The sequence below is a fragment of the Salvelinus alpinus genome, chromosome 24 (genome assembly GCF_045679555.1).
Source record: "Salvelinus alpinus chromosome 24, SLU_Salpinus.1, whole genome shotgun sequence".
In the NCBI taxonomy this organism is placed as follows: Eukaryota; Metazoa; Chordata; class Actinopteri; order Salmoniformes; family Salmonidae; genus Salvelinus; species Salvelinus alpinus.
The window spans coordinates 34,718,805-34,746,179 of NC_092109.1; the positions used below are offsets into that span (position 1 = coordinate 34,718,805).

General features: G+C 45.0%; 3 protein-coding genes across 9 annotated transcripts; 1 reads left to right on the plus strand and 2 right to left on the minus strand.

Moving 5' to 3' along the window:
• Window positions 1-2: 2 nt before the first annotated feature.
• ik (IK cytokine) lies at window positions 3-10,631 on the minus strand. The gene is made up of 19 exons (XM_071364727.1): window positions 10,350-10,631; window positions 9,747-9,813; window positions 9,409-9,507; window positions 9,207-9,266; window positions 8,900-9,067; window positions 8,687-8,801; window positions 7,964-8,034; window positions 7,788-7,834; window positions 7,524-7,687; window positions 7,324-7,435; window positions 7,161-7,209; window positions 6,827-7,050; window positions 6,632-6,707; window positions 6,410-6,493; window positions 6,230-6,287; window positions 6,019-6,107; window positions 5,734-5,842; window positions 3,661-3,695; window positions 3-218 (listed from the first exon to the last, which is right to left on the minus strand). The coding sequence occupies exons 1-19, from the start codon at window positions 10,378-10,380 to the stop codon at window positions 191-193; spliced, it is 1,686 nt and encodes a 561-aa protein (XP_071220828.1). The 5' UTR covers window positions 10,381-10,631; the 3' UTR covers window positions 3-190.
• Window positions 10,632-10,635: 4 nt separating this feature from the next.
• On the plus strand, window positions 10,636-12,066 carry ndufa2 (NADH:ubiquinone oxidoreductase subunit A2). Its single transcript, XM_071364728.1, has 3 exons — window positions 10,636-10,774; window positions 11,369-11,475; window positions 11,587-12,066. Exons 1-3 carry the CDS (start codon window positions 10,671-10,673, stop codon window positions 11,670-11,672), a joined length of 297 nt encoding a protein of 98 aa, XP_071220829.1. The 5' UTR covers window positions 10,636-10,670; the 3' UTR covers window positions 11,673-12,066.
• LOC139552711 (nucleolar and coiled-body phosphoprotein 1-like) lies at window positions 12,061-27,262 on the minus strand. Of its 7 annotated transcripts, XM_071364719.1 has the most exons (25): window positions 27,003-27,260; window positions 26,404-26,459; window positions 25,948-26,063; window positions 24,984-25,081; window positions 24,576-24,704; window positions 24,352-24,462; window positions 24,148-24,270; window positions 23,818-24,003; window positions 23,171-23,311; window positions 22,892-23,083; window positions 21,776-21,964; window positions 21,469-21,639; window positions 21,212-21,349; window positions 20,904-21,110; window positions 20,537-20,782; window positions 20,343-20,435; window positions 17,020-17,127; window positions 16,221-16,317; window positions 15,899-16,093; window positions 15,449-15,534; window positions 15,028-15,292; window positions 13,308-13,796; window positions 13,117-13,217; window positions 12,940-12,985; window positions 12,061-12,856 (listed from the first exon to the last, which is right to left on the minus strand). In XM_071364719.1, the coding sequence occupies exons 1-24, from the start codon at window positions 27,117-27,119 to the stop codon at window positions 12,959-12,961; spliced, it is 3,681 nt and encodes a 1,226-aa protein (XP_071220820.1). In that variant the 5' UTR covers window positions 27,120-27,260; the 3' UTR covers window positions 12,061-12,856; window positions 12,940-12,958. The 7 variants fall into 7 exon arrangements, with proteins under 7 accessions (XP_071220820.1, XP_071220823.1, XP_071220821.1 ...); XM_071364722.1 differs by lacking the exon at window positions 12,940-12,985 and having other exon boundaries at window positions 15,073-15,292; window positions 27,003-27,262; XM_071364720.1 differs by lacking the exon at window positions 12,940-12,985 and having other exon boundaries at window positions 17,029-17,127; window positions 27,003-27,261.
• Between the last annotated feature and the right edge of the window lie 113 nt (window positions 27,263-27,375).

Consider the following 27,375-nt stretch of genomic DNA (forward strand, 5'->3'; position numbering starts at 1 on the left):
TGTGTAAAAGCTGCATAACATTGTGCTCCAATTCTCATTCATGGTTACATTTCCATGGTTACATGTCCAAGACAAAAGATAAAGTAATCAATACACAATCTAGTATTCCACAAAATACAAACAGGATTTTTAGCATACAATATATTGCAAGATTTTCAACATGTTCCAAATTATGCAAGATGGGAGAGCATTAATACTTTGGCCTCTTCGGCTTCTCCCTGAAAAAAGGAGTAAAATGAATATAGAGCAATGGGAATTTAACATCATATTTGACAATCTACCATTTATGTTTGAGAATATTTTAGGCAGCATCTTGCATGATGCAGTATTTCTGGAGTGGAGAGATGAGGCAGTTGTACTTGAGACATTTTCCTCCTTTCGGAGTGTGAGCAGAATGTAGGTCACCACTGTACAGCACAGTGAGCGGCTCTGACAAGTCTCTCAGATACCACCGCCATCTTCCCATCATATACTGTCTGCTCTCAGTCCTCTCCCGCTACCATCTGCTCTCAGTCCTCTCCCGCTACCATCTTACCGTCTGCTCTCAGTCCTCTCCCGCTACCATCTGTCTGCTCTCAGTCCTCTCCCACCACCATCTGTCTGCTCTCAGTCCTCTCCCATCTGTCTGCTCTCAGTCCTCTCCCATCTGTCTGCTCTCAGTCCTCTCCCATCTGTCTGCTCTCAGTCCTCTCCCATCTGTCTGCTCTCAGTCCTCTCCCATCTGTCTGCTCTCAGTCCTCTCCCATCTGTCTGCTCTCAGTCCTCTCCCATCTGTCTGCTCTCAGTCCTCTCCCATCTGTCTGCTCTCAGTCCTCTCCCATCTGTCTGCTCTCAGTCCTCTCCCATCTGTCTGCTCTCAGTCCTCTCCCACCACCATCTGTCTGCTCTCAGTCCTCTCCCACCTCCATCTGTCCGTCTGATCTCAGTCCTCTCCCACCTCCATCTGCTCTCAGTCCTCTCCCGCTACCATCTGTCCGTCTGCTCTCAGTCCTCTCCCGCTACCATCTGTCCGTCTGCTCTCAGTCCTCTCCCGCTACCATCTGTCCGTCTGCTCTCTGTCCTCTCCCGCTACCATCTGTCCGTCTGCTCTCAGTCCTCTCCCGCCACCATCTGTCCGTCTGCTCTCAGTCCTCTCCCGCCACCATCTGTCCGTCTGCTCTCAGTCCTCTCCCGCCACCATCTGTCCGTCTGCTCTCAGTCCTCTCCCGCTACCATCTTACCGTCTGCTCTCAGTCCTCTCCCGCTACCATCTGTCTGCTCTCAGTCCTCTCCCGCTACCATCTGTCTGCTCTCAGTCCTCTCCCATCTGTCTGCTCTCAGTCCTCTCCCATCTGTCTGCTCTCAGTCCTCTCCCATCTGTCTGCTCTCAGTCCTCTCCCATCTGTCTGCTCTCAGTCCTCTCCCATCTGTCTGCTCTCAGTCCTCTCCCATCTGTCTGCTCTCAGTCCTCTCCCATCTGTCTGCTCTCAGTCCTCTCCCATCTGTCTGCTCTCAGTCCTCTCCCATCTGTCTGCTCTCAGTCCTCTCCCACCACCATCTGTCTGCTCTCAGTCCTCTCCCGCTACCATCTGTCCGTCTGCTCTCAGTCCTCTCCCGCTACCATCTGTCCGTCTGCTCTCAGTCCTCTCCCGCTACCATCTGTCCGTCTGCTCTCTGTCCTCTCCCGCTACCATCTGTCCGTCTGCTCTCAGTCCTCTCCCGCCACCATCTGTCCGTCTGCTCTCAGTCCTCTCCCGCCACCATCTGTCCGTCTGCTCTCAGTCCTCTCCCGCCACCATCTGTCCGTCTGCTCTCAGTCCTCTCCCGCTACCATCTTACCGTCTGCTCTCAGTCCTCTCCCGCTACCATCTGTCTGCTCTCAGTCCTCTCCCGCTACCATCTGTCTGCTCTCAGTCCTCTCCCATCTGTCTGCTCTCAGTCCTCTCCCATCTGTCTGCTCTCAGTCCTCTCCCATCTGTCTGCTCTCAGTCCTCTCCCATCTGTCTGCTCTCAGTCCTCTCCCATCTGTCTGCTCTCAGTCCTCTCCCATCTGTCTGCTCTCAGTCCTCTCCCATCTGTCTGCTCTCAGTCCTCTCCCACCACCATCTGTCTGCTCTCAGTCCTCTCCCACCACCATCTGTCTGCTCTCAGTCCTCTCCCACCACCATCTGTCTGCTCTCAGTCCTCTCCCGCTACCATCTGTCCGTCTGCTCTCAGTCCTCTCCCGCTACCATCTGTCCGTCTGCTCTCAGTCCTCTCCCGCTACCATCTTACCGTCTGCTCTCAGTCCTCTCCCGCTACCATCTGTCCGTCTGCTCTCAGTCCTCTCCCGCTACCATCTGTCCGTCTGCTCTCAGTCCTCTCCCGCTACCATCTGTCCGTCTGCTCTCAGTCCTCTCCCGCTACCATCTGTCCGTCTGCTCTCAGTCCTCTCCCGCCTCCATCTGTCCGTCTGCTCTGTCCTCTCCCGCTACCATCTGTCCGTCTGCTCTCAGTCCTCTCCCGCTACCATCTGTCCGTCTGCTCTCAGTCCTCTCCCGCTACCATCTGTCCGTCTGCTCTCAGTCCTCTCCCGCCACCATCTGTCCGTCTGCTCTCAGTCCTCTCCTATCTGTCTGCTCTCAGTCCTCTCCCGCTACCATCTTACCGTCTGCTCTCAGTCCTCTCCCGCTACCATCTTACCGTCTGCTCTCAGTCCTCTCCCGCCACCATCTATCTGCTCTCAGTCCTCTCCCGCCACCATCTGTCTGCTCTCAGTCCTCTCCCATCTGTCTGCTCTCAGTCCTCTCCCACCACCATCTGTCTGCTCTCAGTCCTCTCCCACCACCATCTATCTGCTCTCAGTCCTCTCCCACCACCATCTGTCTGCTCTCAGTCCTCTCCCATCACCATCTTACCGTCTGCTCTCAGTCCTCTCCCGCTACCATCTTACCGTCTGCTCTCAGTCCTCTCCCGCTACCATCTTACCGTCTGCTCTCAGTCCTCTCCCGCTACCATCTTACCGTCTGCTCTCAGTCCTCTCCCATCTGTCTGCTCTCAGTCCTCTCCCGCTACCATCTTACCGTCTGCTCTCAGTCCTCTCCCGCTACCATCTTACCGTCTGCTCTCAGTCCTCTCCCGCCACCATCTATCTGCTCTCAGTCCTCTCCCGCCACCATCTGTCTGCTCTCAGTCCTCTCCCGCCACCATCTGTCTGCTCTCAGTCCTCTCCCACCACCATCTGTCTGCTCTCAGTCCTCTCCCACCACCATCTATCTGCTCTCAGTCCTCTCCCACCACCATCTATCTGCTCTCAGTCCTCTCCCACCACCATCTGTCTGCTCTCAGTCCTCTCCCATCTGTCTGCTCTCAGTCCTCTCCCATCTGTCTGCTCTCAGTCCTCTCCCATCTGTCTGCTCTCAGTCCTCTCCCATCTGTCTGCTCTCAGTCCTCTCCCATCTGTCTGCTCGCAGTCCTCTCCCATCTGTCTGCTCTCAGTCCTCTCCCATCTGTCTGCTCTCAGTCCTCTCCCATCTGTCTGCTCTCAGTCCTCTCCCACCACCATCTGTCTGCTCTCAGTCCTCTCCCACCACCATCTTACCGTCTGTCTGCTCTCAGTTCTCTCCCACTACCATCTTACAGTCTGTGCTGAGTCATGTACTGGATGTCAGATGAAAAACAGACTGAAGGAAATGTACTCACCCATCTGCCTCAGCCTTCTTCCTCTTCTCAATGATCTGTGACAGACAAAACACATGATTAATAAGACACCCTTTTCTGGTTTATGTCTCAGTATACCCTGATATCTGTCACAACCCTGTTAACAACAGAGCCATTAAACTACCCACTCACAACCCTGTTAACAACAGAGCCATTAAACCACCCACTCACAACCCTGTTAACAACAGAGCCATTAAACCACCCACTCACAACCCTGTTAACAACAGAGCCATTAAACCGTCCACCCACAACCCTGTTAACAACAGAGCCATTAAACCTCCCACTCACAACCCTGTTAACAACAGAGCCATTAAACCACCCACTCACAACCCTGTTAACAGAGCCATTAAACCACCCATTCACAACCCTGTTAACAACAGAGCCATTAAACCGCCCACTCACAACCCTGTTAACAACAGAGCCATTAAACCGCCCACTCACAACCCTGTTAACAACAGAGCCATTAAACCGCCCACTCACAACCCTGTTAACAACAGAGCCATTAAACCGCCCACTCACAACCCTGTTAACAACAGAGCCATTAAACCGCCCACTCACAACCCTGTTAACAACAGAGCCATTAAACCGCCCACTCACAACCCTGTTAACAACAGAGCCATTAAACCGCCCACTCACAACCCTGTTAACAACAGAGCCATTAAACCGCCCACTCACAACCCTGTTAACAGAGCCATTAAACCGCCCACTCACAACCCTGTTAACAACAGAGCCATTAAACCACCCACTCACAACCCTGTTAACAACAGAGCCATTAAACCACCCACTCACAACCCTGTTAACAACAGAGCCATTAAACCGCCCACTCACAACCCTGTTAACAGAGCCATTAAACCACCCACTCACAACCCTGTTAACAGAGCCATTAAACCACCCACTCACAACCCTGTTAACAGAGCCATTAAACCACCCACTCACAACCCTGTTAACAGAGCCATTAAACCGCCCACTCACAACCCTGTTAACAACAGAGCCATTAAACCGCCCACTCACAACCCTGTTAACAGAGCCATTAAACCGCCCACTCACAACCCTGTTAACAGAGCCATTAAACCGCCCACTCACGACCCTGTTAACAGAGCCATTAAACCACCCACTCACAACCCTGTTAACAAGAGCCATTAAACCACCCACTCACAACCCTGTTAACAGAGCCATTAAACCGCCCACTCACAACCCTGTTAACAACAGAGCCATTAAACCGCCCACTCACAACCCTGTTAACAGAGCCATTAAACCACCCACTCACAACCCTGTTAACAACAGAGCCATTAAACCGCCCACTCACAACCCTGTTAACAACAGAGCCATTAAACCACCCACTCACAACCCTGTTAACAAGAGCCATTAAACCTCCCACTCACAACCCTGTTAACAACAGAGCCATTAAACCACCCACTCACAACCCTGTTAACAGAGCCATTAAACCACCCACTCACAACCCTGTTAACAGAGCCATTAAACCACCCACTCACAACCCTGTTAACAACAGAGCCATTAAACCACCCACCCACAACCCTGTTAACAGAGCCATTAAACCACCCACTCACAACCCTGTTAACAGAGCCATTAAACCACCCACTCACAACCCTGTTAACAACAGAGCCATTAAACCGCCCACTCACAACCCTGTTAACAGAGCCATTAAACCACCCACTCACAACCCTGTTAACAACAGAGCCATTAAACCGCCCACTCACAACCCTGTTAACAACAGAGCCATTAAACCACCCACTCACAACCCTGTTAACAAGAGCCATTAAACCTCCCACTCACAACCCTGTTAACAACAGAGCCATTAAACCACCCACTCACAACCCTGTTAACAGAGCCATTAAACCACCCACTCACAACCCTGTTAACAGAGCCATTAAACCACCCACTCACAACCCTGTTAACAACAGAGCCATTAAACCACCCACCCACAACCCTGTTAACAGAGCCATTAAACCACCCACTCACAACCCTGTTAACAGAGCCATTAAACCACCCACTCACAACCCTGTTAACAACAGAGCCATTAAACCGCCCACTCACAGCACTGATCTTCTTCCACTGCCTGTCCAGCTCTGCCTTCTCATTGGTCTCCTTGAAGCGGCGAGTCTTCCTCCCCTCAGACATCTTGATGCCATACTGGAAAGCAGCCCTGAAAGGACGAACACAGTTTGTCTGCAATTAATATTAAATGACTTGGCCCGATTAAAAGCCTTTCATAGAAATGGCAGGGAATCCAATGATGTTTCTATCACTGTGTCCTGTAATGAATGTATGAAACAAGGGATTCCAGGTTCATTGTTGAGACAAAGCTCTAAGATAACATACTTTGGCAGAGCCTCCTTGTTGTTCATGTATTCACTGTATTCATCCTGAGTGTCAAAGTCCCAGCGACCCAGAGGACCCTTCTTGTTACCCTACAGAGGTCAGAGACAAAACGGAGGTCAAAACGGTGTCAACCACACCACAACACACAACTGACCATCAACCCAAAGGTCCATCTAGGAGGGGACTAAGGATTAAAAGATGAAGCACCAACCTGGTCCATCTTGGTGTAGTCCACCTCTTCATCACTGTCCACAGCCAAGTCGTCCATACTGAGAACAGAGAGAGACAACGCCCATATCACACAGGTACACCCACTACAGCAAATTACCTGGTATATTAAGCCCAGTGTCCACCCTACAGTGATGTGACATGGATGAATCTGGGGACTCACGTAGCTGGGTAACACTCAGCATAGCTGTTGGACATGCCAAAGAAGTCCCCGAGCTTCTCCTCTTTACGGCCACGCGACCCAGCAGTAGCTCGCAGTTAAGGAGGTCAGCGGACTAAACATTTCCCCTCTATCAGTCTAAATACTGGGAATGAAGACATTGTCAAGTCTAGCTATGTAAGCCAAGATAATGTGGCTCTCTGGCCCAAACAGAGAAAAGGATATGTTTCTCCTGGCCACTGGGGAGTTGCTGCAAACTTCTCATTGATCAGCTTGATCTGGTCCTTCACTGATCCTGGACCTGTATGGTCCGAAGAGGATAGACAGACCAGAGGTCAGAATGTGTAGTTGGGTTGAATGGGGATCAATACTAGATTTTAAAAAGAGCATGTTATTTGTATGCTATGGTTGATGAATTACCCGTCTCAATCTCCATGGTATCATCGTCATCTGCTCTGGGCTTCTCAAAGTAGCTGTGGCGTCTCTTTTCTTCCTCCTTGTCCCTCTCTCTGTCCCGCTCCCTCTCTCTGTCCCGCTCCCTCTCTCTGTCCCGCTCCTTCTCCTTCTCCCGGTAGCGTTCCTTCTCCTTGTCCCGGATGGCCTTGGAGGTAGATGGGGCGTAGTCCCCGATGTCATCAAAGATGCTGTTAGGATGGAGAAAGGAATGGTTTGAGTTCAATGGGGACAACAGATCTTCAAAGAAACAGAACGTGATTAAATGAAAACAGCCTTTATGGAGAGCCACAACACTGACCTTGCGTCTGCCTCCGGTCCTGGAACTTTCTTCTCATCAATTTTCACCCCTGTAAGAAGAAACCAATGGAAATCATTTAAATGTGAACTGTAGATAAACAAACGGATGCCATGAAAAACGGGGTAGGAATCAGTATCCAGTTGTGAACCAATCAAAGACCAACCTCCTTTTTCCTTCTTCTTCATCTTCTTGTTGCGGGTCCCTTGTCGCAGGTAGGACAGGATCTGGGTCAGCTTGCTGATGACAATGTCGTTGGTGGTGAGAGTTGTCTGAGCCTGAAGAGAGAAAAGTTACACATACCTCTACATAAACCATGACTGTAATAGACATTCTATGTTATTGTGGTCTGCAGTGCAGTCGGACCTCCATGGTGGGGCAGTCGGCCTTGCTGCGGATCAGTGTGGTGGGGATGTCGGTGTCTGCGTACTCATCCTCCAGGTCCACTACGTATGCCATACGGCCGGGCAGGAACAGCTCATTCCTCTCAAACTGGCGGCCCTTGAACATGATCCGGTAGATATTCCTTCCTGAGGGTGGAGCAGAGAGACCGTCAACACCACCAACCAACTGGAGTGATTTACCTTTACATGGGCTCAAATTCCAGTAGATAATATGACTATTACTTACCTAGACGTGTCTTGAACTCTATTTTCTCCTCTGGTTCAATCTCTTTCCTGGAGGAAAGAATACAGGTTCATTTCTCTGGAATGAGGACACTGGAGAACTCGTTCAGGAAGAAAATAACATGTTCTATGCTATGAGAAAATAATGATGAAGAGTGGGGAAAATATCAATATACATACTTGACTTCCTTTGTTACTTTTTCAATCATATCCTCCTCCTCCTTCTCCTTGCTGGTGATCTCAGCACGCACCTGCAAGTAAACAAGCATTATATCCATGACAACTATTTCCCGTAGGTCGACACAGTCCCTACTCTGCTGCAGTTGTTCCATAATATGGCACAGCAGAGGACGTTTTCTTCACCTCTGGGTGTACACTGCAGGAGTGATAGAACAGGGTGACCTACTTGGTATTTTCACTCTTTTTAGTGAGGGAGGGAGCAATGACAGTGTGTCCCATTGGAACAGCCAAGGAATTAGCATACCGCAGCTTCAGCATACTTCAAACCAGATATCTTCTACAATATAGATGGCATTCTATAGCTACTACATGACTGTGTTACTGATCATCTGAGCTCAAGCATCTTCGGATTCCTTCATTTTAGGTTAGAATGCTATTCTTTCCCCCCCTTTTTCTAAAACATGACTCCAGTTTTATTGACAGGTCCAGGTTAGACATGTAGATAGGGGAAACAGTAAGAGGGATAAAGCTCAGGGAGTGAGTGGTGGAAAGGGAATCAAACCACAGCCCTTAGGGGCATATTGGTCAGGGGGCAGCAGAACTATCACTAGACCAGCCCCCCGGAACTTAAACCGCTATTCTAATGGCAAAGACCAAGAATCTGGGCGGGCAGCTTCTGTTTATTAATGAACCTTAGCATCATGAAAAGGACAGTAGACTGACCTTCTGCAAAAGGGCAAAATCCAATCCTTTCACCAAGTGAGTGTGTTCCATGTCACCACCCAAGAACTTAGACTCCTGGATCATCTGCCGCCTCTTCTCAGCTGCTGAATTATCCCTGTCAACACAATACATCACCATGGACATTCATACAGAACACGTCCATACACCACCACTCCCGGTGGGGAGTAGACAGTAGCATTATGGGAAACTCACGCCTCGGCTGTGGGCCCCACTGCTCTGTAATTGGCTGTTGTGCTGATGAGTTCTGTCTCCTCGTAGTCCTTGTTGACGCCATCACGACGCTCCCGGGCACGGTCACGGTACTTCTCAGCTAGCTCCCGCTCCCTCTCCACTTCCTGCTGACGCAGCTTGGCGTAATAACTGATAGGGGTAGCAGAGGGCAAAGGTCAGCTGGTGACAGCTGAGAGACCTCAGGCAGTGTGACAACAAACATTCAGTTTAATCAAATAATAAGAGAAACAGTTATTATAGACTCTGCCACCCTTAATGAAAGAATCACCTTTTCTTCTTCCGTCTACGGGCTGCAGGATCATCCTCTTCGCTGTAGTCCCGGGGCATCCTGTAAAAAAAGCAAATTCAGTTCTACAAGTGTTGATTCAAAAGACTGTGTACTTGGACTTAACAATCCCCAAATCTGCCATTTCATTAATATATTCATGATCCAACGGACTACTCTATGGTACTGTAAATCCATCACTCACTCATGATGTCTGGAGGATTTGGAGGATGGGGGAGCTGATGAAGGCGTGGCACGAGGGGTCATCAAAAGTTTACGGAAGTCCTCATTTGTCAGCTTGGACCTGGAAAACAAAGGGGGGGGGTTGAGCCACACAGTATGTGTAGTCTAACATAGTCTTGGAAGACTTTCAGACCATTCGTACTCATCCAAAATGTACAGCGAAACAATCAAAACATATCTCAGACATATTCAATAAGTGTCATCACACTGGGTCCTCTGTTCTCATGACCCAAAAGTTGATGTGGTGACCAAATGTGTTGTCATGCAAATATTGTAAACGGCAACAAAAGCCTCACTTACTGAAGTGCTGACCGGTGGTCCTCCACCTCATGCCCATCCGGAGCCAGAGGGTTGGAGAACGACTCCGCTGTAAAATAAAGACGTTACTACCTGCAGACGCCATTTTTCCGGGGAGAACTAGCAACTGTGTCAATTGGTGAGCGCTTCACTTCGACTGCATCGAATGAGGTTAACTTGTACTAAATAATTAATACGTGGTTGATGCCACTGCAGTAAAACACCAATTAGCTAAGAGTTCACGAATGGCTATCAAAATAGACATATTGAGCAGATACATATAAAATGAGGTAATTGAGGGGTTACTTTTTCTTTGCAAGATGACCAAACAGTGGCTACTCAGGCTATTTAACAGTAGCTAGTTAGTTAGCAAGCTATGATAGGTAGCTAACAAACACCCCTAGCTAGTTAGTTACGGTTGTCTTTTGAGTCTGGAAATATGAATCCATATAGCTATATACATTGCTAATGCAACGTATAAACGTAATATTCAGTAACGTTAGCTGCACAAATGGCGAAAGTTATCGTTAGCTAACATTAGCTATCTTTGTTAGTTGGCTAGCTAGCTGACGTTAGCACACACAATGCCAAATAAATTCAACTTACTCTCTCGTTCTCCTCGTTCTCGTTCCGGCATGTTGAAAGAAGTTGGTCTCACTCAAGTAAAACAAAAAGTTTGTGATCAACTATTGCTAGATTTATAATCCTAGCTATGTTGTTGATGGTGATGTGTGCTGCTGTGAAAACGGAAATGACAGTCAACATTCGATTGGTATGGTCTTGATTTGCGGCGCAAACGTTACGTTAACCTTAAACGTGGAATGTAATTGGGTGAATTCTCGAATTTTACAAAGCTTCTTGAATGTGATTTGTTGATATAGAGAGTGGGTGGGTTCAGGAACATTAATCTAAAGCTGGTGAACCATCATGGCCGCTTCCGTAGTAAGAGGTATTGGCTCTAACCTTGCTAAAAACCTTCGAGAGATTCGTCTACATTTGTGCCAGACATCGCCTGCGAGTCAAGGAGCAAGGTAATATTTTTAATTTGACAACAGTCATATTTTCATGAAATCGAAATAGTTAGCTACCTTGTCTTCGCTAGCGGTCACAAAGCTGTCCTCGTAGCTAGCACAATCTACTGCCAGACGCCTAGTGGATACTCGCATTTCTCATTAGCAGAAGTGACTTTTCGTAGCAGGGTAGGAGAACTTACGCAGCAGGTTATGATAATTAAATAACGTTAGGGTTAGCTAAAATGCTAAACTTGTCCCCGACTCGAAAATACAGTATCTCGTTGCAACCAGTTCTGCCCTGAAAACAGTCTTGTTTCCACTAGTCGATTCTGCCTGCCAGACATGCTACATGTAAACATACAGTAGTTAACGAACAATCTTAATTGAATATAGAATAAACTCATCTGAAATAATTTTTAGATCACGCATATGTATCTAACTACAGCTCTACAACATCGTTTCTATTATGTATCTTAATATTCAACATTTACTAATACGATAAATAGTAAACCCTTGTTTATTAGCTAGCTATTTCAGTGTTATGAACTCGTATAGTAAAAAAATATTGTACAAGTTATTTCACTTGATTATTTATTATTCCATGTTCTCCAGGGATTTTGTGGAACAGCACTATGTGGAACTGAAGAAGGCAAACCCCACATTCCCCATCCTCATCAGGGAGTGCTCAGGTGTTCAGCCTAAGCTTTGGGCAAGATCTGGTGAGAACATTGTTTCAGTAGCTAGGCGACTCACATCTGTCACCGCTGTATGTCAAATGCAATGTTTATGGCCATGCATTCATTTGGTTCTTTCATGTACCTGTATTGCAGATTTTGGTAAGGAGAGCAGTGTGGCCCTTGACAACATGAATGCTGACCAAGTGGCTAAGGTGCTGGAGACAGTTGTGACATCATAAGCATGACCAACTCCGCTCCCCCGAGGACACCTTTCCAACTGAGATGGAGTGTGGATTGTAAAGGACTTGTATCACATAAAGCTCTATTGCTGTTCTAATAAATCTGAGTACTAACTTGTGATATGCTGCTGCATTGATATGTTTGTTAATTGTTTGTGTTCATATGAACTACATTCCATTCATAGGCATGTGCATATATTGGTAAGTCTATTGTTAAAAACTACTGTCAAACTCACAGAAGGCTAGCACTGTTCAATGTTCCCAATTATGGTCTGAGAGAATTGACCAGTCAGCATTTGACTGAAAGATACAAGTGGCTGGCAACAATATGATTTTATATTCATGCTATATAAATTCACAATAAGATTTTATGAATAAAGAAACCAGATTAAGAGATTAAACCATTTTTATTGATAACAATGAACAATCAGAAATGACAAATGGAAGAAAAGTTTGTGACAGAAACTGGTTTGTAAACATGGGAGTTCAGCAAATTCTGAGTCAGTCAGATCAGCTATCCTCCTCTGGTCCTCCAGAACCTTCCTCTGCATAGGTGTATGGGTCTAAAATAAGTGCTAAAACACAAGGCTATGGGCTCAGCAATAGGATTTGTGAGGTGCATAGTATAGTATTTGGAGTGACATTTGCTACAAGTGTTCCCAGAGTCCTAACAATCCCTTACACACAATTATGTGGAAGTGTTCACAGCTTAAAGAACAGAAATTAAAACCCACAACATGCAAGAGTACTACACCCTACAACATTATCTAGACAGCAATGCTAGACCAAGGACATATTAATGCCCAACGATTGTTTTATCATTAATTAAGACTTGGCAAATACACTGAAGGTGGGTTTACGTTCCATCAGGCTGTGCAAATGTGTTAATTTCTGTGTCCCGTTTATTCAACACTTCAAATAGAATGGTATGAGTATTTTGCCTTTTTCATGTCAATACATGCCTGGTTTAGCAAGCTTATAGAATATATGGTTAAAACATAGATTGTGTTGTTAGTAACACAATACAGATGTTCCCCTAAAATACATGTGTAGAACCTTAAGTACATGTACAGGCCAGAACTCCAGTTTCCCCTTTTGGTTGAAACCTCAGGCACCAGTGTGATTGTCTTCTGATTGACGTCAGCAGCTCCACTTCATTCCCTGGAGAAGAAATCCACCATCTCCTGCAAAGTAACATTAGATTTGAGAAATTATGTAAATCATTTTGGGCTTTGGGAAAATTACAAAATATATGATGTACATGTACCTGAAATTTCACCATTGGATTATTTCTTTTTGGAGGACTTATTTTTCTTAAGAAAAAGAAAAAAGGAAATATCAGTGCTATTATAACTATTTTATGCATCCAAATAACACTATTTGCATAATTCATAATTTTCTATTGATATGCACCTATGCCCCAGATAGTGTTTCTGTCCCATACCTTAGTCACTTCTGTGTTAGGCAAAGGTCCTGTTGAGGCTTTTACCGGTGTTTTCAATGCAGTTTTCATTTTCCCCTTTTTCTCTGTCAGCTTGTTTTTCTCTGTAGAACCCAATCATAATGGAAACACACAACAAATTAACTTAATACTTAGAGAAGCAACCTTTCTTGTTTGTCCCGTATTGCACTTACTCTTTTTGTTTTTTGGGGTCTCTGGTGTCAGGTTCGGTTCAGGAGTTGAGATTGCAGAGTCTTTCACAGTGTTTTCAGCTTTAGCAGCCTTCTTCTTTCTCTTCTTTATTTCAATGCCTGGAGTTGTATTTTCCTTCACAGCGCTCCCTTTCTCTGCGACTTTCTTCTTCTTTTTGGGAGTCTCTAGCTCTTCCGGCTCAGCGGTGGGAGGAAGAGGCCTCTTAGCAGCTGTGGTCTTTGGAGTTTCCTTGGTCTGGTTGTTGGTTGGTGGTGTCAGGGTGGCTGCTGTGTTTTTCTTGCTCTTTTTTATTTTTTTATTTTTTGGGACGAAGTCTGTTTTTTCGTCCTCTTCCGGTGACTCCCTCTCGGCCTTCGCCACTCTTCTTTTCTTCACCCTCTTTCTTTTCCTTTTCTTGAGGGACTTTGCTGACAGAACAAGAGTGGTGGAGCCAGACTCTGAAGCCAGGGTGGTATCCACCTTGGAATCGTCTGTAAAACGGAGAAAATCAATGTAACAGAAATGTTGACTATAGATGATGGTTACAGGTTACATTCAGTTATTTAGCAGGTAATAAAAAGCAATCCCTAGCCCTACCCTTTGCCTAGTAGTGGCTAAGGGTTGTTTATGGTCCAGGTCTAATGATCATTAGCTTTCTCTTGTGCCTCTTTCTCTCAGGGCTCTTCAACCCTGTTCCTGGAGAGCTACCCTCCTGTAGTTTTTAACTCCAACCCTGTTCCTGGAGATCTACCCTCCTGTAGTTTTTAACCCCAACCCTGTTCCTGGAGATCTATCCTCCTGTAGGTTTTAACCCCAACCCTGTTCCTGGAGATCTACCCTCCTGTAGGTTTTAACCCCAACCCTGTTCCTGGAGATCTACCCTCCTGTAGGTTAACGCCAACCCTGTTCCTGGAGATCTACCCTCCTGTAGGTTTTAACCCCAACCCTGTTCCTGGAGATCTACCCTCCTGTAGGTTAACGCCAACCCTGTTCCTGGAGATCTACCCTCCTGTAGGTTTTAACTCCAACCCTGTTCCTGGAGAGCTACCCTCCTGTAGGTTTTAACTTCAACCCTGTTCCTGGAGATCTACCCTCCTGTAGGTTTTAACTCCAACCCTGTTCCTGGAGATCTACCCTCCTGTAGTTTTTAACTCCAACCCTGTTCCTGGAGATCTACCCTCCTGTAGTTTTTAACTCCAACCCTGTTCCTGGAGATCTACCCTCCTGTAGTTTTTAACTCCAACCCTGTTCCTGGAGATCTACTCTCCTGTAGGTTTTAACTCCAACCCTGTTCCTGGAGAGCTACCCTCCTGTAGGTTTTAACTCCAACCCTGTTCCTGGAGATCTACCCTCCTGTAGGTTTTAACCCCAACCCTGTTCCTGGAGATCTACCCTCCTGTAGGTTTTAACGCCAACCCTGTTCCTGGAGATCTACCCTCCTGTAGGTTTTAACTCCAACCCTGTTCCTGGAGAGCTACCCTCCTGTAGGTTTTAACTCCAACCCTGTTCCTGGAGAGCTACCCTCCTGTAGGTTTTAACTTCAACCCCAGTTGTTACTAACCTGATTCAGCTTATCAATCAGCTAATTATTAGAATCAGGTGTGCTACATTAGGGTTAGAGTTAAAACCTACAGGACAGTAACCTTCCAGGAACAGGGTTGAAGTTAACCTACAGGACGGTAGCTCTCCGGAAACAGGGTTAGAGAGCTCTGGATAGTGTACCTGATGGAGTCAGCTCCAACCGCTTTGTGTCCAGACTGGACTCACCACCATCCTCCTCTACTGCAGGCTGCACATTCTCTTCAACCTCCCTCTTCTTCTTCTTCTTATTCATCTTCTTCTTCTTGGGAGTTGCGTCCGTTGTCTCTTTACTCCTCTTCCTCTTTGATCCAGGTGTTGGGGTATCAGTGGGTGGTTCCTCTGTGGGTGGTTCCTCTGTCTCTGTGGGGATTGTCTCAGCAACTGTCTCAATGGTCACTTTTTCAGGCTACATGGTGACGAAAAACAGAGGGGCAACAACAATAGAATATTATTTAGATCAAAGCAAAACCTTCAATCAAAGCATTTGGTCACTTTGATTCATATCAGCCGTGCACAGGGTGTCTCACAGACACATGGTTACATCATTGATTACTTTACTTACCTCCAAGTCTTCAGATGCTGAATTGGGGATAACTGGGTCAACACACTCCTTTGATTCCTCTTCTAAAGCAGTTCTGATCTCAGCAGCTAAAGATTTAAAAATACATTTCATAAGACTGCTAATTTACTTGTTTGACTGTATTCTGCTTGTTGTTCTCCCTCTCAGTTATTTCATTGCAAGATGGTAAGTCATATCTTTTTGAATTTTTTCCCAAACTTTATGAACGCTTTATGAACAGTGTTTCTGTTTTGACTGTCCTCTCTCTGTGTTTCACTTTCGTTGAACACTCATTTTTACTTAGCTTATGTTCCTGTCCTTTGTTAATTTTGATACTGTATTATGATGTGTGGTCTGTATCTTTTCTGGCCTCAGCTATAAAGTGATCCAAGTTGTCAGTGGAGTCCACGTATGGTTCTTCTAGACCAGGTGGGGAGAAATGGCTAGTCTTACCCGTAACAGGGGCTTCTGATGGGAGTTCAGGGGTGTCACTCTTGTCCTCTGATGTTGTAGAGGTCACTATCTGATCCTCTGTCTTGGGCTTCTCTGAAGAAGTGTCTGTCTTTAGGACCTTCTGGGGACTCTCTGGGACCTCCTCCTCATTTGCACTCTCTGGCCCAGAGGCAGGGGGTGTGTCCACCTCAGGGACTGTCATGGAAAGGAGGAGGTCATAGATAGCCACAGACACAGAACTAACCAAAATGCAACTACACCAAGCAAAATGAACAGCACCAGAAAACAACACATGACATGAGTGAGGTCTGGGCTGGTGTACCTTCAGGAGGAGATCCTTCAATATCGGTTGGATCATCACTGCTATTGTCCTCAGCTGCTGCTTCAGTTTTAGGTATGACTGGAGCAGCTTCAACTTCCTGTCAAGGCATGAAGTGCAAATATGAATAAAGAACCCATATGGTGTTGGTGGAAAAATGAACAATTAGCAGTCCGGAAAGAATGTCCATGACATCCCTACATCACCTGTACTGTACATACCCGTTGGACTGTGTTCCATAACATCCCTACATCACCTGTACTGTACATACCCGTTGGACTGTGTTCCATGACATCCCTACATCACCCGTACCGTACATACCCGTTGGACTGTGTTCCATGACATCCCTACATCACCCGTACATACCCGTTGGACTGTGTTCCATAACATCCCTACATCACCCGTACTGTACATACCCGTTGGACTGTGTTCCATGACATCCCTACATCACCCGTACCGTACATTCCCGTTGGACTGTGTTCCATAACATCCCTACATCACCCGTACTGTACATACCCGTTGGACTGTGTTCCATGATATCCCTACATCACCCGTACTGTACATACCCGTTGGACTGTGTTCCATGACATCCCTACATCACCCATACTGTACATACCCGTTGGACTGTGTTCCATAACATCCCTACATCACCCGTACATACCCGTTGGACTGTGTTCCATAACATCCCTACATCACCCGTACTGTACATACCCGTTGGACTGTGTTCCATGACATCCCTACATCACCCGTACCGTACATTCCCGTTGGACTGTGTTCCATAACATCCCTACATCACCCGTACCGTATGTACCTCTGCTGGACTGTGTTCCTCTGTACCTCCCTCCTTGCCAGCAGGAGGCGTTGCCTGGGTTTGAGTGACAGCTGTCTCAGATGGTGTGGATTCTGGTTTCTGGTCACATACGTCAGATTCATAAGCACAGATAAAATACAAGGTCAATTTAATCTATGCAAGTTGAAGTTTATATAATAAATGCCATTGCCAAACATTTTCACTTTGATATGCACACTAATTATCAGTTTAATTTAGGGCTGACCCCAATTAGTTGATCGGTCGATTGTTTGGCTGTTGGCCGACCGAGATTGTTTAGTCGAGCAGTAACAAATATATACAGTACCAGTCAAAAGTTTGGACACACCTACTCATTCCATGGTTTTTCTGTATTTTGTACTATTTTCTACATTGTAGACAAGTAGTGGAGACATCAAAACTATGAAATAACACATATGGAATCATGTAGTAAACAAGTGCCAAACAAATCAAAATATATTTTATATTTGAGATTTTTCAATGTAGCCACCCTTTGCCTTGATGACTGCTTTGCACACTCTTTGCATTCTCTCAACCAACTTCATGAGGTAGTCACCTGGAATGCATTTCAATTAACAAGTGTGTCTTGTTAAAAGTTCATTTGTTGAATTTCTTTCCTTCTTAATGCGTTTGAGCCAATCAGTTATGTTGTGACCAGGTAGGGGTTGTAAACAGAAGATAGCCATATTTGGTAAAAGACCAAGTCCATATTATGGCAAGAACAGCTCAAATAAGCAAAGAGAAACGACAGTCCATCATTACTTTAAGACATGAAGGTCAGTCAATCCAAAAAATGAAGAACTTTGAAAGTTTCTTCAAGTGCAGTCGCAAAAACCATCAACGCTATGATGAAACTGTCTCTCATGAGGACCGCCACAGGAAAGGAAGACACAGAGTTACCTCTTCTGCAGAGGATACGTTCATTCAGTTACCAGCCTCAGAAATTGCTGCCCAAATAAATGCTTCACAGAGTTCAAGTAACAGACACATCTCAACATCAACTGTTCAGAGGAGACTGCGTGAATCAGGCCTTCATGGTCGAATTGCTGCAAAGAAACCCCTACTAAAGGACACCAATAAGAGGAAGAGACTTGATTTGGCCAAGAAACACAAGCAATGGACATTAGACCGGTGGAAATCTGTCCTTTGGTCTGATTCCAAATTTGAGATGTTTGGTTCCAACCAACGTGTCTTTGTGAGACGCAGAGTAGGTGAACGGATGATCTCTGCATGTGTGGTTCCCACCGTGAAGCATGGAGGAGGAGGTGTGATGGTGCTTTGCTGGTGACACTGTCAGTGATTTATTTAGAAATCAAGGTACACTTAACCAGCATGGCTACCACAGTGTTCTGCTGCGATATGCCATAACATCTGGTTTGCGCTCAGTGGGACTATACATTTTTTTTCAGGACAATGACCCAACACACCTCCAGGCTGTGTAAGGGCTATTTGACTAAAGAGAGTGATGGAGTGCTGCATCAGATGACCTGGCCTCCACAATCACCCGACCATAACCCAATTGAGATAGTTTGGGATGAGTTGGACCGCAGAGTGAAGGAAAAGCCGCCAACAAGTGTTCAGCATATGTGGGAACTCCTTCAAGACTGTTGGAAAAGCATTTCAAGTGAAGCTGGTTGAGAGAATGCAACAAGTGTGCAAAGCTGTCGTCAAGGCAAAGGGTGGCTACTTTGAAGAATCTAAAATATATTTAGATTTGTTTAACATTTTTTTGGTTACTACATAATTCCATGTGTTATTTCATAGTTTTAATGTCTTCACTATTATTCTTCAATGTAAAAAATAAAGAAAAATCCTTGAATGAGTAGGTGTGTCCAAACATTTGTCTGGTACTGTATATCACCAGTAGTACATTTACCTTTAACTCCTATAATTTATAATCTACAATGTTTGTTACTTTGTTTATGGTAATTATTTTTAATGCATTCAATATTATTATTCCAGTCTTCCCGTTGTCATTGTCGGAGTGGACACATTGTTAACAGAGTGCACAACCTATGCTACACTTGTGAGAAACTAGTTTTGGTTTATTTCATTCCATTTACGAGTTTTGTCAATTTAGTCATTGTCTTTTATTTGGAGCGCTCCTGTCCATGTTGAGTAAAGACGCGCACAAATAGAAGTAGGCGATAGGCTACCTGAATAATCTTCCCAGTTCTCTCCCTTTTGATAACCACTTAGCGTGAAAGCAGAAAATGTCATGCTCTGAGCCAGTTGAAACGTCATAAAATAGGCCTACCTGATTACTTCTTATCAGTGTTTGACTTGGACTGAAATATGTTCCGGTACTCATTTTGGATGCTGGTACCGTTTATATTTAGGTGCAGGAGCTCCACAATACTTTTGAGCTAATATTCTATAAGAGGAACAGGAGCTCAAGCAGTAGAACATTTGAAGTGCCGGGACTCAGCTCCGGTGAGCTCCTGTCCAAGTCAACCACTGCTTCTTATCCATTGTGAAAATAGCCTACAGCTGTGTCTGTCCTGAGCTCACTGGCGGGGAAACTGAGGGCCCAGAATATTTGATACAATGTTGCAAGTTGGCTAGTGCAAGCTTCAGGGCTGGACCCAACTTAATAGTTGATACATTGATTCAAGTTTGTTGCAGACAGGCCATGTGTAGCCAATGTGATTTATAGGATATTTATTTTTATCAGGATAATTTCTACCTACAAGCTGAAGTTTTTATTTGTTGGCTTTATGTAGACACATTTTACATAGTTGGCAAAGGCAATAGAAGTTACTTTTTAGGTTTGTATCATTTTCATTTAGATTTGGATAGAATTTTTATTAACCACATGACAATGATTTTCAGATATGAAGCCGTTATTATAAATTAAATTTAACTGTTTCACGACAATGTGCATATGAAAACCATAACTGCCACGCAGATGGGTAGGATTGGTAAGATAAATTTGCATTGCACATGAAAAAGGTTTCTAACTCCTCATGTAGCCTATTACCGGCAACTTCAGGAGAGTAATGGCAGAACCTGTGAAAGCCAGCAGGAGAGGGAGGAAAATAGTGGAGTCAGGTTTTTCTCTTCTGGTTATCTAGACCTCTGGCGCCATCATAAGGCATTTGTCTTATTTCATCAAACCGTAAGCTTTAAGCCTCAGACAAGCTCAATGCATAAAGTACATTTTATTAAAACACATAGGGTGTGTCTATATATGGAAAAATACACCATTTTCTTTTATACCAGATGACTTTCGGTCGACAAAGATTTTTTTTAGTCCGGGACAGCCCTAGTTAAATTTGATGGGCTATGAGACTGACCGATGGTGTTTCTTCATCCTCACTGTCTGAGGAATCTTTGTCCTCCTCCTGTACCGGAGTTGAAGGTTTGGCTACGGTGATAGCAGTGACCTTCTGTAGAAACAAAAACAAATAAACACAATGTAGGTACAACTGCAGACGCCAAAACATCACCAAAAGCACATTACAACAGGTTAATAACATGTGTGACTTACTTTAGCTGGCTTGCCCTCCTCAGAGTCAGACTCATCACTGTCCGAGCTGTCGGCCTTCTTAGCTGCAGCAGGGGCCTTGGGTGTGGTTTTAGCCGGGCTGGGGGTGGGCTTGGCAGGGGCCTGCTTGGCTGGAGCCTCATCCTCACTGTCAGAGGAGTCTGAGCTGTCAGTCTCCATCTTAGCAGCTGCAGCTGGGGTCTTAGGAGTGGCTTTGGCCTTGCTTGGGGTTGAGGCTGGGGTGGTTTTCTGCTTGGTAGTAGATTCAGGTTTAAGAAAGTTCTAGGATTATACACCAATTTATCCTCAGTATTATCACAGGATTAACACAACACTATCAAATCATATATTTCTGGCATATGATACAGACCTTTACAGGAGCCTCCTCCTCACTGTCTGAGTCTGAGCTGTCACTGTCAGAGCTCTGTGCTTTCTTCCCTGCAGCAGGAGTCTTGGCAGCAGGAGTCTTGGGAGCAGCTTTAGCCTGACTGGGGGTGACTACACTGGGTTTCACTGAGGCTGCTGGGCGCACCTTGGCTGTTTTCACAGGAGCAGCTTTGGGTGTCAGTGCAGGTTTCTGGAACAAATAATTATATCAGAAATAAAACCAACTCAATATTTGTTTTTCTTATTGACAAGGGGAAGTGGTTTAATGACTATTTCTCAAGTGTGACATACCTTGACAGTAAACTCCTCTTCACTGTCTGAGGTGTCACTGTCTGAACTCTCTGCTTTACTGGGAGCTGTGGGGTTGGCTGGAGTCTTACTGGGAGCTGAGGCCTTACTGGAAGCTGCCTCTATGACTTTAACAGGAGTCTGAAACACAAATCCACACAGACCAGTGTCAATAAACAACATTATAGTTGTACATTTGAGACATGATTCCACAGAAAAAAAGCTGTTTGCATGTTCTAATAGTGCAAATATTATTTCACCTGTGTGAAAGAAATGTCATCCTCACTGCTGTCACTCTCTGAGCTCTCTGCTGGTTTTGAGGGAGTGATAGCTAGTTTGCTGGACTTCACTGGTTCTGGTGATTTCACTGCTACAGCCTTGACTGGAGCAGCTGCCCCCGGCTTGGTCTTAGGGAGAGAGCAGATGCAGATCTGGAGACTATCACAGAAGTAATGACTTATGGTGTTTATGGTCTACTGCACTTCCTATGTCTACATTGACCTACAGTAGATCATGTTGTGAGTTGTACAGTAAATGGGATCTTTTTAGTAGGATTATTATACAAACCTTAGGAGCCTCCTCCTCACTGTCTGAGTCTGAGCTGTCACTGTCAGAGCTCTGTGCTTTCTTCTCTGCAGCAGGAGTCTTGGGAGCAGCTTTAGCCTGACTGGGGGTGACTACACTGGGCTTTATTGGGGCTGCTGGGATCGCCTTGGCTTGTTTCAAAGCAGCAGCTTTCAGGGTCTGTGTTGATTTCTGAAACAAAAAATTATATCAAGGTATTATATCAGGAATAAAACCAACTCAATATTTGTTTTTATTAGTGACAAGAAATGGTTTAATTACTATACTGAACAAAAATATGAACGCAACATGCAACAATTTCAAAGATTTTACTGAGTTACAGTTCATAAAAGGAAATCCATCAAGTGAAATCAATTGATTAAGCCCTAATCTATGGATTTAACATGACTGGGCAGTGGTGCAGCCATGGGTGGGCCTTGGAGGGCATAGGCCAATCCACTTGGCAGGCAGGCCCACCCACTGGGGAGCTAGGCCAATCAGAATTCATTTTTCCACACAAAAGGGCTTTTACAGACAGAAATACTCCTCAGCACCCCACCCTCCTCAGACAATCCGGCAGGTGAAGAAGCCGGTTGTGGAGGTCCTGGGCTGGCGTGGTTACACATGGTCTGCCGCTGTGAGGCCGGTTGGATGTACTGCCAAATTCTCCAAAATGACGTTTGAGGCAGCTTATGGTAGAGAAATTAACATAAAATTCTCTGGAAACAGCTCTGGTGAACATTCCTGCAATCAGCCTACCAATTGCACGCTCCCTCAACTTGAGACATGTGCGGCATTGATTTGTGTGACAAAACTGCACATTTTAAAGTGGCCTTTTATTGTCACCAGCACAAGGTGCACCTGTGTAATAATCATGCTGTTTACTCAGCATCTTGATGTGCCACACCAGTTAGGTGGGTGGATTATCCTGGCTGGCAAAGGAGAAATGCTCACTAACAGGGATATAAACAAATTTGTGCACAAAATTAGAGAGAAATAAGCTTTTAGTGCGTATGGAACATTTCTGGGATCTTTTATTTCAGCTCATGAAACATGGGACCAACACTTTACATGTTGCATTTATCTTTTTATTCAGTGTATTTCTCAGGTATGACTTACCTTTATAAATAACTCATCTTCACTGTTTGAGTCGGAGCTGTCGCTGTCAGAGCTCTGTGCTTTCTTCTCTGGAGCAGGAGTCTTGGGAGCAGCTTTAGCCTGACTGGGGGTGACTACATTGGGCTTCACTGGTGCTGCTGGGCACGCCTTGGCTGGTTTCACAGGAGCAGCTTTCGGTGTCTGTGTTGATTTCTGAAACAAAAAAATGATATCAAGCTTTTCAAGCAAATTAACTTGCTATAGGACAGGGTGGAATGATATTAGTCAGTTGTGACCTACCTTTACAGGAGCCTCCTCCTCAGTGTCATCATTGTCACTGTCTGAGCTGTTTGTTGGTTTTTTAATAGGGGTGGATTTCACTGCTTCTGCCTTGACCAGAGTTGCAGCCACAGGCTTGGCTTTGGGTGTCGCCACAGGTTTCTGGAACAGAGACAAATGAAACATGGCATGAGAACCATGTTTCCTGGTCGGTGTCACAGACAGTCACTCGAAGCTGAGTGCCACTATAGAGCTTGTCAGGCTAGAGCCAAGGGGATTGACCCTGTCCAAACAGAGTTACAGGACCATGGATCACTGCTTCAGCACAAAGACAGAGGAGCAGTACCGCCCTGGCAAATACAAACTGTCCACGGGGGTGTTAGCTGTGAATTTAGAGGACTATAATAATATCTATGCCAATGTCCACACACATCATTACAGTGACTGGACGACAGATATGGTTGTCTGTGTATCTCTACTGTTAAAGTTGATTCATAAAAAATACTGTACAATGGGTCAAAGGAAGTTCAGGAAGTCACCAATCATTGTGCTCCGAGTTTTTAAAATTATTATATGACTGTCCAGCTTGTATGTTATAGAATATATTTCAGACACAAGCTTAAATTTGTGTGAGAGCATTACTGTAGTCAGGTATCATTAGGATTCACCTTTTTAGGAGCCTCCTCCTCAGTGTCCGAGTCCGAGCTGTCGCTGTCAGAGCTCTGTGCTTTCTTCTCTGCAGCAGGAGTCTTGGGAGCAGCTTTAGCCTGACTGGGGGTGACTACACTGGTCTTCACTGGGGCTGCTGGGTGCGCCTTGGCTGATTTCACAAGAGCAGCTTTAGATGTTAGTTTCTAAAAACACAGAGGAGAGAAGATGGAAAGACAAATGCATGGCAGTCAGGCGTTGTTGAATAACCATGCTAGTACCTAGGAGTAACCATTACCAGCCCAATAATTGAGCTGAAATTAATTTACAACGATTCAGGTGTGACATACCTTGACAGTAACCTCCTCTTCACTGTCTGAGGTGTCACTGTCTGAACTCTCTGCTTTACTGGGAGCTGTGGGGTTGGCTGGAGTCTTACTGGGAGCTGAGGCCTTACTGGGTATGACAACAGTCTGAAATACACAGAGTAAACATTTTATAAATCTGAATTTCACAGAATGTAGTTATAACACAATTGTCGTAAGACCCCTCACCTGTGATGGAGGAATCTCATTCTCACTGTCTGATTTGCTGTTACTGTCTACATGTTTTGAGGGCGTGGTGGTAGGGACAGCTGAAGAGGCCTTTGGGGTGACAGTAGCTTCCTGGAAGAGAGGTAAGCATTCAGACACATGGGATACACAGTCAATTTCATACAATGTATATACCTCATTTATCAAGAAAGCCTTTATCCTCCAAATGGAACACCATGTTTCACCTGTGTGAGGGGAATCTCCTCTTTGCTCTCAGAGTCACTGTCTGAGCTCTCTGCTGGTTTTAAAGGGGTGACCGCTGGTACAGGGGCTGATGTTTCCACTGTCCCGTTACTGACTGGAGTAGATGGCAACTTCGATAATGACACAGAAATCGGAATGTCAGTAGTCAGCAACTACATCAAATGGAGCTAAATAACTATAAATACTGTATTATATCTGTGTTATGATTGTTTTAAGTATGCTAGAAAAATTAAACAATGTTCAATTTGCTAATCCAAACCTGTTCAAGTCCCCAAAAGGCTGTATTGTCTTGACATAAATCTCTACAACACATATAATATATATATATATATATATAGCTCTGGTGCCAAGGCCCAACCCAAATCACAGCTCCTCCTCCATCTACCCACCTCATCCTGTGGGACCGGCTCCTCATTCTCTGGGGTTGCAGCCTGGGGGGTTTCTGCATCCGCAGCCTGGGGTGTGTGGGGGGCAGGAGGTAGAGAATCTGAAAAACATCTGAGTAATGAGGAATTCTGAATTTACATGGTTGATCACGTGCAGCTATGAATGCCAGATGGGGCGGTAGGTAGCACAGCGGCTAAGGAGTTGGGCCTGTAGCTGAAGGGTGGCCAATTCGAATTCCGGGCCAGGGTGCTGGAAAAGGGGGGAATTGATCTGGCAACTGGAGGGCTGCTATGTTCACATCCTGAAAACATTCCCCTACCGTTGGGCAGCTTGACCCATGTAGCTTTACGATAGTGCTTGTCTCAATTATGTGTGCCCTCTGAGAAGGAGGTTGAGAACGGAGCAGAAGACACATTTTCATTGTTCGCCGTAACATGGACAATAAAGTTTTATTGTATCAAGTCTATCTTCTCCGTGGAACAGTTTAATGCTGTTTTTTGGTTGATTAAGGGTTTGTGAATTTGATACACTGTGAACATTATATTTAATATAGGGCAGGAGGTAGCCTACTGTAACGGCTGTCGTAGTCGTTCTCCTCCTCAGACGAGGAGGAGCATGGATCGGACCAAGATGCGGATTGGTAAGTATTCATATTTTAATGGGAAAACAACAAACACTACAAAATACAACAACCAACAAACGTGACTAACCTGAAACAGTCCTGTGTGGCCCAAACACTGACACAGGAACAAACACCCACAAAACACAGGTGAAACCCAGGCTGCCTAAGTATGATTCTCAATCAGGGACAACGATTGACAGCTGTCTCTGATTGAGAATCATACCAGGCCGAACACAAAATCCCAACATAGAAAATCAAATCTAGACCAACCCACCCAACTCACGCCCTGACCAACTAAAACAAATACAAAACAAAGGAAAACAGGTCAGGAACGTGACACCTACCAATTGGTTTTGAGTCCACATCTTCTTCTTTGGTTGATGGATCGGCCTTAATCTTCTTCAGGGTGGTGGAATCCACTTCAGGCTCTTGTTTTGGATTTTGTCCGATTTCTGAGACCCTGAAAATGTGTTATAGCAGCAGTACATAACAAATGATTTACCTTAAAATGCCATAACATGTTTACATTTAAGTCATTTAGTAGATGCTCTTATCCTTAGTGTCTTACAGGAGCAACTAGGGTTAAGTGCCTTGCTCAAGGGCACATTGGCAGATTTCTTTTCACCTAGACAAGCTCAGGGTTCAAAACAGCGACCTTTCAGTTACTGGCCCAACGCTCTTAACCACTGGGCTACCTGCCGCCCAAAGGCACATAGTACATTATGTTATATAAGCACTGCATAATGACAATATGTGCCTGAGGCAAACTAAACTAATATGACATATTATACTATACTTACTTGGTCCAACTTGTGTAGATGTCATGTAAAGAGGTGATATCTCCTGGTGTTTCCATCTGTAGGTCACCAAAAGCATAAATGCATAGGGCAGAATGATGTTGAGTATTTTATATTAAATGCGTCTATATACATTCTGCAAAAAGTATTAAAGACAACTGAATACATATACAATTGCTTTAAATACATTTATTCATCTGAAAAACAAGTAGACGAAGATCATTTCGCAACAACGACCATGGTGCGCATTTCACAAAATGTACAGTGCCACCATTCATGGCCCCAACGTGTGTTCAACTGTTACATAATGTTCTACATCAGTTATGGCTGACTAAATCCAAGGTAGAGATTCAGAAAGACGCACCATTCAAAGGGAAGGTCAATTGCAAACATTATTTGCATAAACGTAGGTTTATTCAGATACAAAATATTGAAAATAATTAAAGCAAATCTCACCTAATATTAAATTACACGACTTCAATCCTGGATAACCACACATACTTCAAAATGGTCAAATACACTATGTGCTAATATAGGTTTAATGAGAAGTCGAAACGAAAAAAAAGAAAGAAAAAAAAGATTTGGATAGTATCAAAACATACCTGAGTTACATGTTTTTTCAGCACGTTTGCAGCCTTCTGGTAACCATTCTCCTTTAAATGCTGATAAATCAAATAAAGCAGGGCACTATTTGATGCATTCGGGTCCTTTGAAGTCATCGTTTTAAGGTAGAACGACTAGCACAATCAAAATAATCAATAAAAGGGCTTTAATCTACTGATTAAGAGCTCTTCATCCTCACTGTCTGCAGGAATTTGCCATGTATTTACAGCGACTACGCCCCCTTCGATGTGCATGATGGGACATGTAGTGTAATGCACCTGAGTCTTTTAATTGGTCCAGCATTTCTCACTGATTTGACACTACCTTGTTGCCACTTAAAATGTGTTGTTATCATCTCACAATGATCTAACA

Bases quoted from the DNA above. Each gene is read 5' to 3' on its own strand.
- ik (XM_071364727.1), bottom strand. From the start codon at position 10,380: ATGCCGGAACGAGAACGAGGAGAACGAGAGA. The intron at 7,436-7,523 runs GTCCGACTGCAC...TTCTCTCTTCAG, and splicing joins CCGACTGCCCCACCATGGAG to GCTCAGACAACTCTCACCAC. The intron at 6,288-6,409 runs GTGAGTCCCCAG...CTCTGTTCTCAG, and splicing joins GCTGAGTGTTACCCAGCTAC to TATGGACGACTTGGCTGTGG.
- LOC139552711 (XM_071364718.1), bottom strand. From the start codon at position 27,119: ATGACTTCAAAGGACCCGAATGCATCAAATAGTGCCCTGCTTTATTTG. The intron at 24,705-24,983 runs GTGGGTAGATGG...TCATTATCGAAG, and splicing joins AGCCGGTCCCACAGGATGAG to TTGCCATCTACTCCAGTCAG. The intron at 12,857-13,116 runs GTATGGGACAGA...GTTACTTTGCAG, and splicing joins CTAACACAGAAGTGACTAAG to GAGATGGTGGATTTCTTCTC.
- ndufa2 (XM_071364728.1), top strand. From the start codon at position 10,671: ATGGCCGCTTCCGTAGTAAGAGGTATTGGCTCTAACCTTGCTAAAAAC. The intron at 10,775-11,368 runs GTAATATTTTTA...CATGTTCTCCAG, and splicing joins CCTGCGAGTCAAGGAGCAAG to GGATTTTGTGGAACAGCACT. The intron at 11,476-11,586 runs GTGAGAACATTG...CCTGTATTGCAG, and splicing joins TAAGCTTTGGGCAAGATCTG to ATTTTGGTAAGGAGAGCAGT.